The 13,248-nt window shown below is 47.8% G+C and overlaps 3 protein-coding genes across 3 annotated transcripts; all 3 read left to right on the top strand.

The window, feature by feature from the left end:
- Positions 1 to 1,691: 1,691 nt before the first annotated feature.
- Positions 1,692 to 8,053, top strand: POX_c04591 (uncharacterized protein; the record flags this gene model as incomplete). Its single annotated transcript, XM_050113458.1, has 10 exons — positions 1,692 to 2,201; positions 2,255 to 2,354; positions 2,423 to 2,607; positions 2,654 to 2,756; positions 2,813 to 2,899; positions 4,591 to 5,008; positions 5,063 to 5,089; positions 5,145 to 5,465; positions 5,568 to 5,952; positions 7,508 to 8,053. The coding sequence occupies 10 exons, from the start codon at positions 1,692 to 1,694 to the stop codon at positions 8,051 to 8,053; spliced, it is 2,682 nt and encodes an 893-aa protein (XP_049971014.1).
- A 1,327-nt stretch (positions 8,054 to 9,380) lies between these two features.
- On the top strand, positions 9,381 to 9,664 carry POX_c04593 (uncharacterized protein; the record flags this gene model as incomplete). The annotated part of the gene is made up of 3 exons (XM_050113459.1): positions 9,381 to 9,431; positions 9,491 to 9,541; positions 9,596 to 9,664. The coding sequence occupies 3 exons, from the start codon at positions 9,381 to 9,383 to the stop codon at positions 9,662 to 9,664; spliced, it is 171 nt and encodes a 56-aa protein (XP_049971015.1).
- Positions 9,665 to 12,250: 2,586 nt separating this feature from the next.
- Positions 12,251 to 12,661, top strand: POX_c04594 (uncharacterized protein; the record flags this gene model as incomplete). Its single annotated transcript, XM_050113460.1, has 1 exon — positions 12,251 to 12,661. One exon carries the CDS (start codon positions 12,251 to 12,253, stop codon positions 12,659 to 12,661), a length of 411 nt encoding a protein of 136 aa, XP_049971016.1.
- Between the last annotated feature and the right edge of the window lie 587 nt (positions 12,662 to 13,248).

A 13,248-nucleotide genomic window follows, 5' to 3' on the forward strand; every position in this document is an offset into this window, starting at 1 on the left:
GATCCTAATCATGACGAGACAAGGCGCTGTGAAATTGACCAAGTAGTATGTCACTACTCAATTTTGTGACTGAATGGCAAAAGAGTCGACGCCCATCCACTGTATAGCTCGGTGGTGGTCGATTCCGTGCCTGGCCGTCCGCGTTGTGGAAAAGAGATGCTCATGAATTTGCTCTTTGTTATCCTTATTTAGTAGCTGGACCGCATACGCGCAAAGGTGCGGCTGTGTAGCCTATAGCTTATGGTTTATTTCCCTCATAGCTAACTTCGGATGGGCCTTACCTTACGCTGCCGATGATACAGCGCTTCAATACCCTGTGCGGTACAGTTCTCAAAATTTTGTATCGTATCCTGTATTCTATCAGTCCTCTAAATATAATTTACATTGCTCGTTACAACAACAAATAGTCGCACCGGGCACCGGCTAGAATATCTTTTTACAGTAAACCTTGACCCACACTGTGAAAATTTGGAAGCCATTCCACTTCACCTCATACTGTACCGACATCCAGTCTCTTTACATTCCCAAAGCGTGAGTGGGAGGTTCTATACAGTCAATCTATGAAGGACCACAACCATCAATTTGGCTACAATCTTTCGAGCTCACGCTTTTTACAGTAATCAGACCATATTATGCGCTTGTAAATTCACTGCCGTTATTGCCGAGACAGACCAGCTCCCAATCCCTACAGTTGTCCGTCAGGTGTGAAAGGATGGACCAAATACTACTACCGCGCACTTGAAGATGAATGAGAAGTTACATTTCGGGAAATCGTACGCCTACTCTGTCCGGGACTATCCCTAGCTATCTCCAAATCCAACGCCTCCTGTTTTCTTTCTCCCTTACACCATGATTTCTCAGATAGGCTCCGGTGGCCACCATTGGCCCGAGCCAACTTGCATGACCTATGTCAGAGGTGTTACGAAGATATCATCCGTCGCGTTTACTTTGGCTACATTCGCCACCAAAACCTTCACAGCCGCATGCGTGCTCGAGAAAAGCCACTGCATTCCGGTCGGGTCGTATCTCTCTGAAAGTCTCCAAGAAATGGAAATCGTCATTGATGGCTTTTCCAGACGACTGAGACAGTTTCATGTTGTTCATTACCCTAGTTCAATGTCAAGTAAACTGAGATTGAGGAAATCAGATTCTGGGAACTAGTATATTTAAATAGTCACATCAGTGAAGACCACATTTGATCAACATTCACATATTTTGTATTAACCTAACACGAACCAATAGCCTCATTTAAGAGAGCCAAGGTATAGGGCAAGAATGGATAACACGCTAAAAAATAGATTCAATCATGAAGCTTGCGTCACTACTCCTACCCGGTTTTCCACCAATTTTGGCAACATTAATATTGGCTGGCTTCAGGGACACAGGCGCATGCAGCTGGAACTACTGACGCATCAAAGAACAGGGACTTTCCGTTAAATGACAACCTCGCTTTCGACCGCAGCTTTTTACGGTAGGGGCAGTAATAGCTGTTCATCAGAAACGAACTACCCACTCAAATTTACCAACGCTTACTCAACTCTTACTTCTGACAATTCACCGAACTAAAACATCAAGTCCTGCAAGCTCATATCAAGGGTGGTGCATATAAATGAGCAACTCCGCGCTCGGGGGTTCGTAGACTAAGAGGGTCAAGTCTTCTCGATTTTCCTTGCTCAGCCGGCTCATACAAGATGAACTCCAGCCATCAAAAACGCGTTCGACCGCCGACGATGTGGTGTGAAGACAAACCAAACTGGGCCAACTTAGGCACTGGATCTAGTTTATCCCAAATGCCTGGCGAGCAAATGAATGGCGGACCCGACTCGGTGATTGTTCCCGCTACAAGACCGACAATCAAAGTTTTCCCTCCTAAGATACGACAGACGACGGAGGACCCGTGGCAAACTTACGAACCGGTTATGCAGGTTTTCCTTGGTCGCAGCGTTTGCCTTGCTTATCGTCGAACCAAGAAGGCCGAACTAGTAAACATTGAACGACTGAAACAGCAGTCTTCATCAGTTGCCACTATGATCGAGGCGATGAACCAGGTCTCTCATCCTAGCTTTCTAACTCTGCTGGAATGCTACTATCACGGAGATGATGCGATTCTGGTATGGGAGCCAGCGGAGCTTTCTGTCAACGAGATTCTGGCATCGAGATGTCCGATTACTGAGTGTGAGATTGCCGCGATCGTCAGACCGGTAGGTTTCAAGAGACTTGCCGTGAGCGAGTGACTATTACTTACATTCGGCAGGTTCTGGACGGAATTAAGTACTTGCGCGACCAGGGAAAGGCGCTCGCTACATTGAGCACGGATAACATCTTGCTCACCGAGGCGGGCCAGGTCAAAATCGGTAAGCATATAGCGAAACATACTTCTCGCTCAAACCTTACGAGTAGAATGTTAAAGTCAACAACATAGCTGCTGTGGAGCGTAGTTGCGAGATCGCAACGTCGGAGATGGATGCAGCTACCTTGAAGCTTCTCGCCCTGGCCGAGATTGTGGAGAAATTAATGAGAAAAAATCCACCTCCACATCCGTGGAGTGCCGAGGTACAGTGCCTGCCGAACCAGCTAAGAAGTCTCTCTGTGGAGAAGATGCTAGAAGTAAGTTTTGCCTTCATTTTGTCGACTCCTAACTCACCGAAATCAGAACACGTATCTGAAACGACTAGCGCGGGATGGAGGCCTGAAAATCCTTGTAAAGGGAGCAGACAAAACTGCCAGCCATAAGGTGGATTTCTTCGACCGCTCCGGTAGGAGTTCCTAATTCCAGCGCGGCACGGAAGGGTTCAAGTCGGTCCCAAGCTAGTGATTACGGGTGTTGTATGTCGTACCCTAACCAACGATGACTGCGAGCCTGACCGAACTGGTGCAGCCGATGCGACCAATGCCAATAGTAGGGCTTTTACACGCATTATGGATAAAGCTGACGTTTGTAGCAATAGAAGCTCGGTGATGAGTGATGGCGTTGCAAATTCTCCTGCGCTGATTCTGGAGGCCAGCATTCCGTGCGGTTATAGTAGTGATACGAACCCTTACCGGTCGAGATGAGGGTTGAGCAAACGTCAGTACCCCAGGCCGATGTGTAGTGGTCTCATACATAGTGTACTATACTCTCTAGGCACAGATAATCTCTGAACATTTCTACCTCATACAGTACGTGCTTGTAAATTGGACTGGCCAGCATAGCAATTGGCTGCGAGTATTCGCCAATACTCCGTGCTTGTCAAGGTTAGCTGCTCGCCGCGAAGGGTTTCCAAAAGCACGGGCGTCATCCGCACGGCTAAGGAATGTAAGAATGGAATCTAATGTTCGGTCCCTTAGTGCTGTACGTACTTTGCCGCCGTATCAACCATCTGTCGATCTCGATCATTGGCATTCGTCCCCATTCCTTTCACCACTCTCTTTCACAAGCATGTAATTGTTCTCCGGGATCGACAGGTGTTTCATATAAAATGGAGCGTAAACTTACAGACCAATGCTATGCTTCCTTTTCTTAAGCCTGCGTGCGGAAACTACCCTGGATCTGTCTGGATAGAAGTCGAACATCCCCGGCTGATGAAAATGGAAACTGCAGCACTTAATGCCAATACTACCTCCATATCTGATCTTGCAGAGTCCGACACGGCATCGGAGGATATTCCTTCAGAAACCAGCGATGACCGCGCGTTCATCGTCTCCGATACCGATCAATTGTCATATTTCTCGAGCGCCTCGTCCGAGGCTTCCGATTCGAGCTAGGTTCAGTATGACCCAAATTACAATCACATCAAAGATACGGTGAGTCTTCTTCTTAGGAATTTTGTGCAATAGCTAGCGATCTAGAAAGCCGCGCGACTGGATGAAACTACTAATGGGCGAAGTTACTCGAAAGGTAGTCTTCGAGTATGGCCACGAGGTGGAGCAGTAACTTGTTCTGTGGTGCTACTGGGAAACCATCCACCCAAAGTTCTAAGGATACAAGAGAACTCTGACCTCAAGAATACACTTTCCACCCGAACCGATTTTCAACGCCCTTTACCGGGCGCAGTGTCTTGATGCATGGCACGACGACAATCCCCGTACTCGCGCAGTGGGCGTGCTCATTCATTTTGTCCGCTTATTTGCCGAATTGAGCTGTCACAAGTCGTCCGCGATCGTAAGACAACAAAAGATAGCCACCTTCTACCGTCAATGGGACGGACTGCGATCGACCGCAGCGTGCCTTCTCTGTTTATGTCGTCAACTGGAGCATGTCATACCTTGTAAACATACTATCTGTGATACCTGTGTTGTGATATTTGCGACGAGAAGCCCATCCGCGGAATACCATACGGACCTGTCCCGATGTCCGGTATGTGACCATTCATTCCACTTAACGGTTCGCCGACTACCACCAACGAAGGGCCCTATCATATTCAGCCTAGATGGCGGAGGCGTTCGAGGAATCATCCAGCTCAGTCTTCTGCGAACGCTAGAAGAGCAACTTAGGGGTATATCGGTCGTTGAAATCCCGGACCAGTGCACCGGAACCAGTGTTGGTACGTAAGATTTTCTGTAGGAGCGCTGGTGACACAAATCTGAGCTGATGATTCTCTTCTTGCACAGGCGCGCTAACAGAATTGGACTTGTTCTTTAACGGGTCGTCCGCGGGGGAAAACTTCGCTAGGTTCCCCAGTTTAGCCCGGGGGATCTTCAGGGCATCTGCTAGTCGGACGGCACCCTCATTTCTTCGCAATCTTAACTTCATTAGGGGCTGTGTTCGAATGCTAGTAGATAGCTTGTACGACACAAGGGACCTGGAAGATACATTGAAGCATGCTATTGATCCACAGCGTCGGATGTTTGACGTTCCGGGTGGTGCTAGCCCAGCCGGTTGCCGGGTGGCTATTATCACAAGTCGAGCATCCGATGGGAAAGCGTGTTTCCTAGCAAACTATCGCGGCTTGGGCCAACGGGATACCGACGCGGCATATGCCTTCTTAGCTCCGCAGAGCGAGGCTGAGAATCCATTCCTGTGGGAAGCGTGAGCGATTATCTTCGTTATTATCTAATGTAGTAAGCGCTAACAAAGCTCTAGTGGCCTGTGCAGTGTCGCCCCCCCAGGGTGAGTTTTATAAGATCAGCAGGGACGATTTTTGGCTGACGCTGACCAATCGCAGTTTTTTCCGAGCAAAGTCGCTAGTAGGCTTTGGTCCTATGCAAGACAGGGGTGTGCGTGCCAACAATCCCCTCGCAATCGCATTGAAGGAATCCACTGTTATCTGGCCGTCGGCTAAAAAGCACGACCTTCTTCTATCGGTAGGCACCGGATATTCTCTACCTGCCTCGGAGCCAACACGTGGCCCCTTCAACGCACTTCGAGAGGGCGCGCTACCTCGAATGATCCGAGCGATGATATCTTCGCTATGCATAGACGGCCGCCAAGGATATCACGAAGCGCTCAACTACATCCCCGAACTCGCTAGTTCAGATATTTTCCGGTTGGATCACGGCCTTCGTGGATCTCTGCCTTGACTTGACGATATTGAAAAATTGACGGAGATGTCTGACATCCCGTTTGGAGTGCCTGATACGCTTGTTAGGGCCATCCTGGCGACCGCATTCTTCTTTTTTGAGCTGGATGACATCCCAGTCAAGGGTCATGGGGCATACTTCTGCCGTGGATCGATCCTGTGCTCGAGGGAAAACACGCCGACTATCGTCAAGGGTGTCTTGGCAGAGTTTCCGGGGGCGAGATTTCGCACCGCCCAGGATTACCACCTCGGTCCAGTTGGCGAGCACGATGGCTGCAGCGATTGTGGGTACTATCGAAAGAAAGTGGCTTTCTCCGTCGGCAGCCTACAAGAGGAATTCACGATTCAAATATGCGGCAACACATCTAGTCAAATGATTGGAGGTTTTCCAAAGTCTGTGCAACAACTTACCCATGAGCAGCAAGCATACGCTCACTTTGGTCGTGCGGATCACGTGAGCGCTGCTTGGCCACCCAAGAGGTCCTGCCATTGCTTTCAGGGGAGCAAGAGGAACGTCCGCTTTGTGGAACTAGATTTAGAGTATAAGAAGCGTCGTTTATAAGCTTGAGTCTAGACACCCTGTCACCCCTTCTTGACGGAGTTCCAGGGAAGCGTCGTCGGATGGTTGTAGTGCGAAGTCCCTTTGTAGCTCGCTGTAATTTGGGATTCCACAGTTGTGTTGGTGTCTTCGGCCGAGTCCTAGTAAAAACTCATGGTAAAATCTGTGCCATCATGGAAGAGCGCAGTTCGAGGGAAAAGACGCGTGAAGACTTTGCACAACGGGGCTCAGATGCTCATACTATATCTATCAATCAGCATGTCTTTCAATTATTGTTCGGGCAATTTCTAAAGCCTAAACGACCCAGACCTTGAATTGGTCCTGCGTCCAGGTATCAAGCCCTTTACCCACATATTTGTCTTCTGTTAGTATCACCGGCTAGGTACTGCGCACAGAGTTACGTGAACGGCTTGTACACTCCAAAGCAAGGCTCAACATGATTCGTGTAGATAGATATAGATCTTCAATCTAGTTGGAAAATACCCTAGATCCCACACGCCAGCCCTAGGCGGTCACAACATCAGAGTCCTAGCTCCGCGCAAGAATGCGTACACCAAACAAGGGATTTTATCTCTCGGCTGGCAGAGGGATATATCCCGACAGCTTACTTTACAGTATCGCCTATAAAAAAGCCACTACAAGAGAGTACACTCGTCTTTGGTGTGCTTTGGATACGCGACAAATGTAAATATTCTTCTACGTGCTCCGTTTTATTTGCTAGACCTAGTGGCAATGCTTCACGTGGGCCACAAAAAACAACATTCCTTTACTATTGCTACAGTACTAAGAGAAAATCAAACCTGCTATGTATCCGGCTTCGATACCTTTCACGAATGCGTTCGATCTGGAAGGCGATGACAGAAAGTATCGCTGATTGACTAATAGGCATACAAAGAATCTCTGATGCCTGGAGCTTCAGATCCACGTCCGCATAAAGTTGTTTAAAAATCTTTGCGAATCAAGGGATGCTGTCCGTATAGCAATAGGCGGAGAATGCCAGGTATCTCGAGTGAGGTAAATGTTCTGATCCGGAACGGATGGATAAGCCGACTGGCTGCTCCATGCCACCGTTGCGGCTCAGGATTATCCAAAGCATCTGCGAGTCATGTGACATTAAATACTAAGTAGCCCGTACGTGTACTTCATTGAGTTAACTGCCGTAGTTTGCTACCATCCGGGAGTGTAGAGGTCTTTCCAGCTCACTTCATGCGCTTGCCTCTCTTTACCCTGAGTTTATAACTCGTAATTCTAACCTAGGGAGTTTCACCGTAGAAAATGCGGCTTTCGTATCTTAATCCGGTCCGCAAAAACCTGCGGTAGGGTCAAATCCTTCGGGTCAACGGGAGTAGGACGGCCGATTAGATAAGGCTTTTGGCAGCGACATGTTATGTTATATAGGTGCGAGAGAGCGCTAGGGCGCACACAGCCTAAGCACTCTTCGATTGACTAGGACGTCGGAATGGACGTCACTTCAGATGACGCTTCAAGTATCTACAGCCGGCCACCTGAAGCTCCTCAGGATACTCTGTCATGGAAATTGATGCCGATTATTCTTCCAATCCGACATGACCTTCCTGAGATAAACTCCTTGGACCATCAGATCGCTATGGCCCGAGGTTCGACTATTGCTCTAGAGACCACCCGGACCCGTATACAAAGTTCAAAGTCCCAAAATCGACTGTCGCTTTCAGAGTTGAGGAAGGAAAAGTTGCGCCAGCGGGATCAGCAAGAAAATGAAAATCAATTCTACCGGGATTGTTTTGAGAATCTACACCAGCTTCTTCTTGATGTAGTTGAAGCAGCACAGGATTTAACACTACAATACTATTTTGAGCCCGAGACCAGTCCGGTTGGGAATGAACATGTCCAGCAAGCAATCCACAGGCTCCGCGCTGCGCTAGGTCAGTCAAAAGTGCACGAGGCTCAGGCAGAGCAGGAATGGAAGCGGCAGTGGAGTGTTTCGAGAGTTTGGAGTCCTCCTACCCGGTGGATCTAATAGGAGGGCCGGTACTTTGGCTGCATCAGCTAGAGCTAGTCTAAAATAATTTTCTCATAAACTCTGCATTTCATGATGCTAATAGAACAGCCCCCTGATGGAAGGCACGCTGGCTTTGAAGCCTTAAAAATCGCTAGAAATGATCATAGGGAGATGACTACGATGACCACAATGACCGTAAACCTAAAGGAAACATCTGAACAACTGTTGAACGACGGCATATCCATAGTTGTAATTCTTTTCGGATAAAATTTTGAACTTGGAGGTAGAGAGTCCGTTCGTGATATACTTTGATCCTCCTTGCCGTCTCGAGAAGTAAAATGGGGCGATGCTTCAATCTGCGCTTCTGCGGATAGGAACGGCAAATTTGCATCTGCTATTAGATATTTTCCTTGAGCCAAAAGAACCGATCATCCATCTTTGTCAAAAAGGCGCTTACGGCCTTCCGAAGATGCGCCAGCATTCTTGCCCACTGGCCTCCTCCAGTGTGCCCTGCAAACTCGGCCGCAGCATCAAGCTTCTGGTAAAAGCCAGGGCGATCTTGTATAATCCTATGGACAGCGGCGTGACGAATGTCAGAGACCACCCGCCTCAACTTGCTGGTCCGAGCTAGTGCCTAGTGAAAATCCACAGAAATAACGGCCATCCGGTGAAGGTCTAGAAAAGTGAAGAACCTATGTAACTCTATAGATTCCGAGCAGGTCAGCTCAGAAGCCTTGCATTCGTTGGGCAGCCAACTCTTAACAAAGTAAAAGCCACATGTTTCCAAAAGCCTTTGAACTGTTTGGAGCACTAGTTGTTGCACTTAGAATGGCACATAAGTCGACGAGCCTGGAGAGTACTTCTGATGTATGCTTGGATCGAAGTCAGACCTGTTCTTTCACTATGGGGTTTCATGACATTTACCGGGGCACGATTTCTTCAGTAGAGGGCACATCAGCATTGATCAGGGGTATCCTATTATCCAACGGTATCCTATTATTCAACGGTGTCCTATTATCCAAGCAGTCAGGGAAAAGGAAGGCATCCGAAATAAACGGCCAAATTCTCCAGGAAGCGATCGATGCCAGGGTCGTACTTCTGAGCTGCCGAGGTCGCTAAAAGGTGAGCAGCGATTTGGTGCGGGAGAAGCACTTAAGTAATGGCTCGATACTCAGGCCATCAATCCGAGGCTTCCAAACTGGATAGTACTGAACAGCATCCTTTTACAAGAAAATCATACTTCTATATTTATATATATGTATATACTGCAATGCCGTATTAGACCTCAAATCCCTCTTCAATCCCGCCCTTGCACTCTCGTATTCTCGCTACCGCATTACGCATAATGATTCGCAAAACGGTCACTTGGATATGTTTGACGCTTCTGATGATCATGGTAAATATCCCCACTGAATGGTGAGAATTGAAATTCGAATATAATTGGGTATGCCCTAGTGCTCCGGGCTCGTTATCCGGCGGGCGCGTCACTCCGAAGGTCCAGTAGAGGTATGTCCAAAAGCCAAGATGAACGCAGGCCCGGCTTTACCAACTATGATCTAGGAACACCTCCCCGACGATGTTGAAAGCTTGGGTGACATGAGACCGACTCCGTTTAAGATCCATGGTTAGCTCCTAAACGCCTTGGGTTGAACACGGACTGAATCGGAGACCGTAGACCACATCCCCCTTTTCGAAACCCATAGGCACTTTCGGGCTCGTCACATCCGCATTCATAGATATCAGGCAAATTGAGTACCGTTGGAAAAGGTACTGCATAACACAACAATATCAGATAAGTTTTTGAGGAGACCACCCGGTGTCGTCTGGTCGTAATACCACCAGATTAGCTGCGATAGACACAATATTCGCGATTAGCTTGGTAATACACACTATACAATGTCTTGAATTGCATTGCATAATTATACTCTCTATCAAATAATAAGCACAGCCGTTTGTGATTTAAAGTTAATGTTGATTGTTTTGAACAATTGCATTCCATACCCTCAGATTCCTCCTGGTATCTTCAGGCTGCGCACATTCCTCCTAGCTCACACCGAAGTGCTGATCTCCATCTTTGTTTATTTTTCCGGCTGTTTAGGCTACGACGTATACTGTAGCCATCTATATCTACAATCTCTGCGGTTTTTCAAGTCCAGATGCTTAAATGGGAATTTTTTTGCGAAGCGGATTTGGTCATGATAAAAAACTATGCACATGCTATTAATTTTAGAGTCTTTAATAGCTTACTTTACGCCTCATGGTGTGCATTTTAGCTAGTTCGTTCCTCCAAATATAAAGAAAGAGATCTCCACACCGCCTCGCCGCGTGCAAGAGGTGTAATAAGGGGCAGTTCTGGTACAACCAGTTTGTCTAATCCATCGGGAAGATAATCCGCAGGTGTTCTGTGAATAGCATGGCGGGGACGGTCGTGCTATGGTAGAAAAAGTAAACTAATGCGAAGCACGTTTGCGGAAGGCTTTCGACAGTCTCTTACCATATCCTTCGTGAAAGGCACTGGTAAGCCCGGGTGGGAATGATATGTGTAGATCCGACCATTTGGCCCTTCCATTATCAACCAGCTTTTAATTGAATACAAGAGCCAGAAGTCGTTGTGGCGTCGCAGTAGGTTATTGCGGCGCTTACGAAGCTGCTCTTGCTTCACACGGCTGCTGTTGAATGCCATCGGCGTCTGAACTATTCAATGGACAGCCTAGCGGATAGCTTAGGGCATATCTGTTGGCTTTGAATCGCAGGGATAGCTGTTATATAGCACATTGAGTCAATACTCCTACCCAAATCAGGTGGATGAGCAGGGCCAGTACTTGATTATCATGTTCTAATTAATATAAAATCGGTGAACGGTACTTCTGCAGGTGAAAGAGGTAACTGTCTGTGGCCTGTATAGCTTACCTCCGCTATTCTCGACTTTTGTCAAGCTATACGAGATAGATATGGTCCTCACCGATAGTTTCAGATTTACTATTGCATGGAATGTTTTATAAGACCGCAATTTTTGTTCCTATTATCACACCTCAAAAGGATGCGTCGATATTCCAGCCCTGAGAGCGCTACAACTTGAGGAGTTTTATTCCTTGTTGGAATATTGCTTTCAGGATGTGTTATTCAGTGATGTCTTCATTTCTTGGCTAATAAACGCCCTTTCCTCGGATAGATTCTTATTTAGCCGCACTTGCCAGCTGGCTTCACCTCTATGATATTTACCTCTATTTACGGCGGACCTCCTCGTATGCTTATTGAGGGTATCTCCCTTTGTCATCTCCTGCGGACTTGAGTGCTCTCTGGTAATTCCTTCCTGTAACATAATCCAAAACGTTCGGACTTTCTCCGACAACGGGCGAGTTATGTGCTTGCTTCCGCTATAAAGGAGTCGATCCCATTATTAGGAAGTAAAAGCGACTGTCTCCCTATTACGATGGCAGGAGTTCTGTCCGAAATAGACCCGATAGCTCTATCCCATCAGGAAAAGTCACGGTGTGTCGTAGCCTTTACAGGTCAGAATAGACCAGCTACTGACGTTCCCAATGGTGCCTGAGGCAACTCATCCCTTATCCATCTAGTTATATTAATATTAGTGGGGGCAAGGAAACCAAAAAGGAGGTGCAAACACCAGATTATACGGCATTAACAAGAAAATCATCAACACCGCCCTTCACAGTAAAAAATACGACCTCCCTCATAGCGCTTGATCTACCGACCGGCAGATCTACCGATGTGGCAGCAAAGTCGTCCCCTGGGTCCTTTCCATCCGAAGGGCTAGCAGCCACCAAAAAACTTATCAGCCAGTTTTCAGTTCCCACTATTCTCACCAATCATAAAGGCGCTAAGGACAATAATCAAGTCCCGGCCGATCGAACCGACATGACTGTGGAGCCGCCCACATCGGCTCTAGACCAGGGAGACAGAAATGCCGATTCAGATAATTCTATCATGGGGCTTCCTTCCACAGCATACCCAGCAGTTCCAGCTTTGGACTCAACAGATCTCCCTTCAAACACGGCGGTAGATACGACCTTTTCGGCTTCAATATTTGTGCGCACATCGCTTGGGGAGTTTTCTCGACCACAGCCTCATATAGAGCTTTTACCAACATCGAGGGTAGAATCATATGCTAATACGTTCACAGGCGTCTCTGTTACCCATCATTCTGACAGGTCTATTACGATGGTAGACCCTGCGAATTCAAGTAGTCAAATAATGAAAGAGACATCTGGTGCTGAAACGTTTGACCTGGTCAGTCTTTTCAGTGATACACCCGCACCCAGCCTATCATTGCCACAGTCGACTAGAACCGACCTCGCCAATTGCCCGAGCTCTACAACCAATTCTTCCAACCAATCGTGGAAAGACCCGACCATGGATAATACACAAGCGTCAACTGAGATCTCGAGGCAAAGTATCGCGGCGATCCTGGGGAGTGTGTCTGGTGCCGGTCTGGTTTTCGCCGTTATCTTAGTCTTCCATCGGTTTTTCTACCAGCCATTTAATAAGCCCCCAAAATTGATACGCTTCGTCTCACCTGAACGAGAGTCAGGGCCCGCGGACGAACGACTCTACGCTCAGCTTTCCGGCGGAAAGGAAATTTCCCGATTTTCAACGGACAGTTGAAAGGATATGAGCGACATTGACCAACAAATCTTGCGAATATTTGCGTGCTTAAAGCCGAACAGTCTGCACACATTCCAGTGAGTGTTTATCTACCCTCCAATTAGTGGCGATAAGGCTGACTGACGATAGGTGGCGACTGGGGATTTGCATCCCAATGGGCATTTTAGGACAAGGAGGTTATTTGAGTCAACACCAAACAAGCCTCCAACATCTCGTCCTTATCACCGATGGCACTTGCCCTCGGGCCCAATATCCTCTCGAAGGACTGTCTAGCTTTCCATGCCTAAGAAGCTTAGAGTGGGAGGGACTGCAGCATCCCGCCGAAGCAATGTCGCTGCGGGAATGCATTGATCGGAATCGAACGCATCTCGCCAATCTCACAGTCGGTTTTATCTCATCCGCTTCCGCTCAATCGCTGTGCTGGGAGGTCTTTGCGGACCCCTGGCACGAGCCCGTGGGTCATGCAGAGGACAGTCGAGAGACTCCGATCAATTCATCCCTCGTATCACTATCACTGTCCCGTATCACGCTTCCATCCGAGCTCTCTCGCGGTTATATCTCCACCTTTACTTCTCTGAAATCTTTGT

The sequence above is a fragment of the Penicillium oxalicum genome, chromosome III (assembly GCF_001723175.1).
Source record: "Penicillium oxalicum strain HP7-1 chromosome III, whole genome shotgun sequence".
In the NCBI taxonomy this organism is placed as follows: domain Eukaryota; kingdom Fungi; phylum Ascomycota; class Eurotiomycetes; order Eurotiales; family Aspergillaceae; genus Penicillium; species Penicillium oxalicum.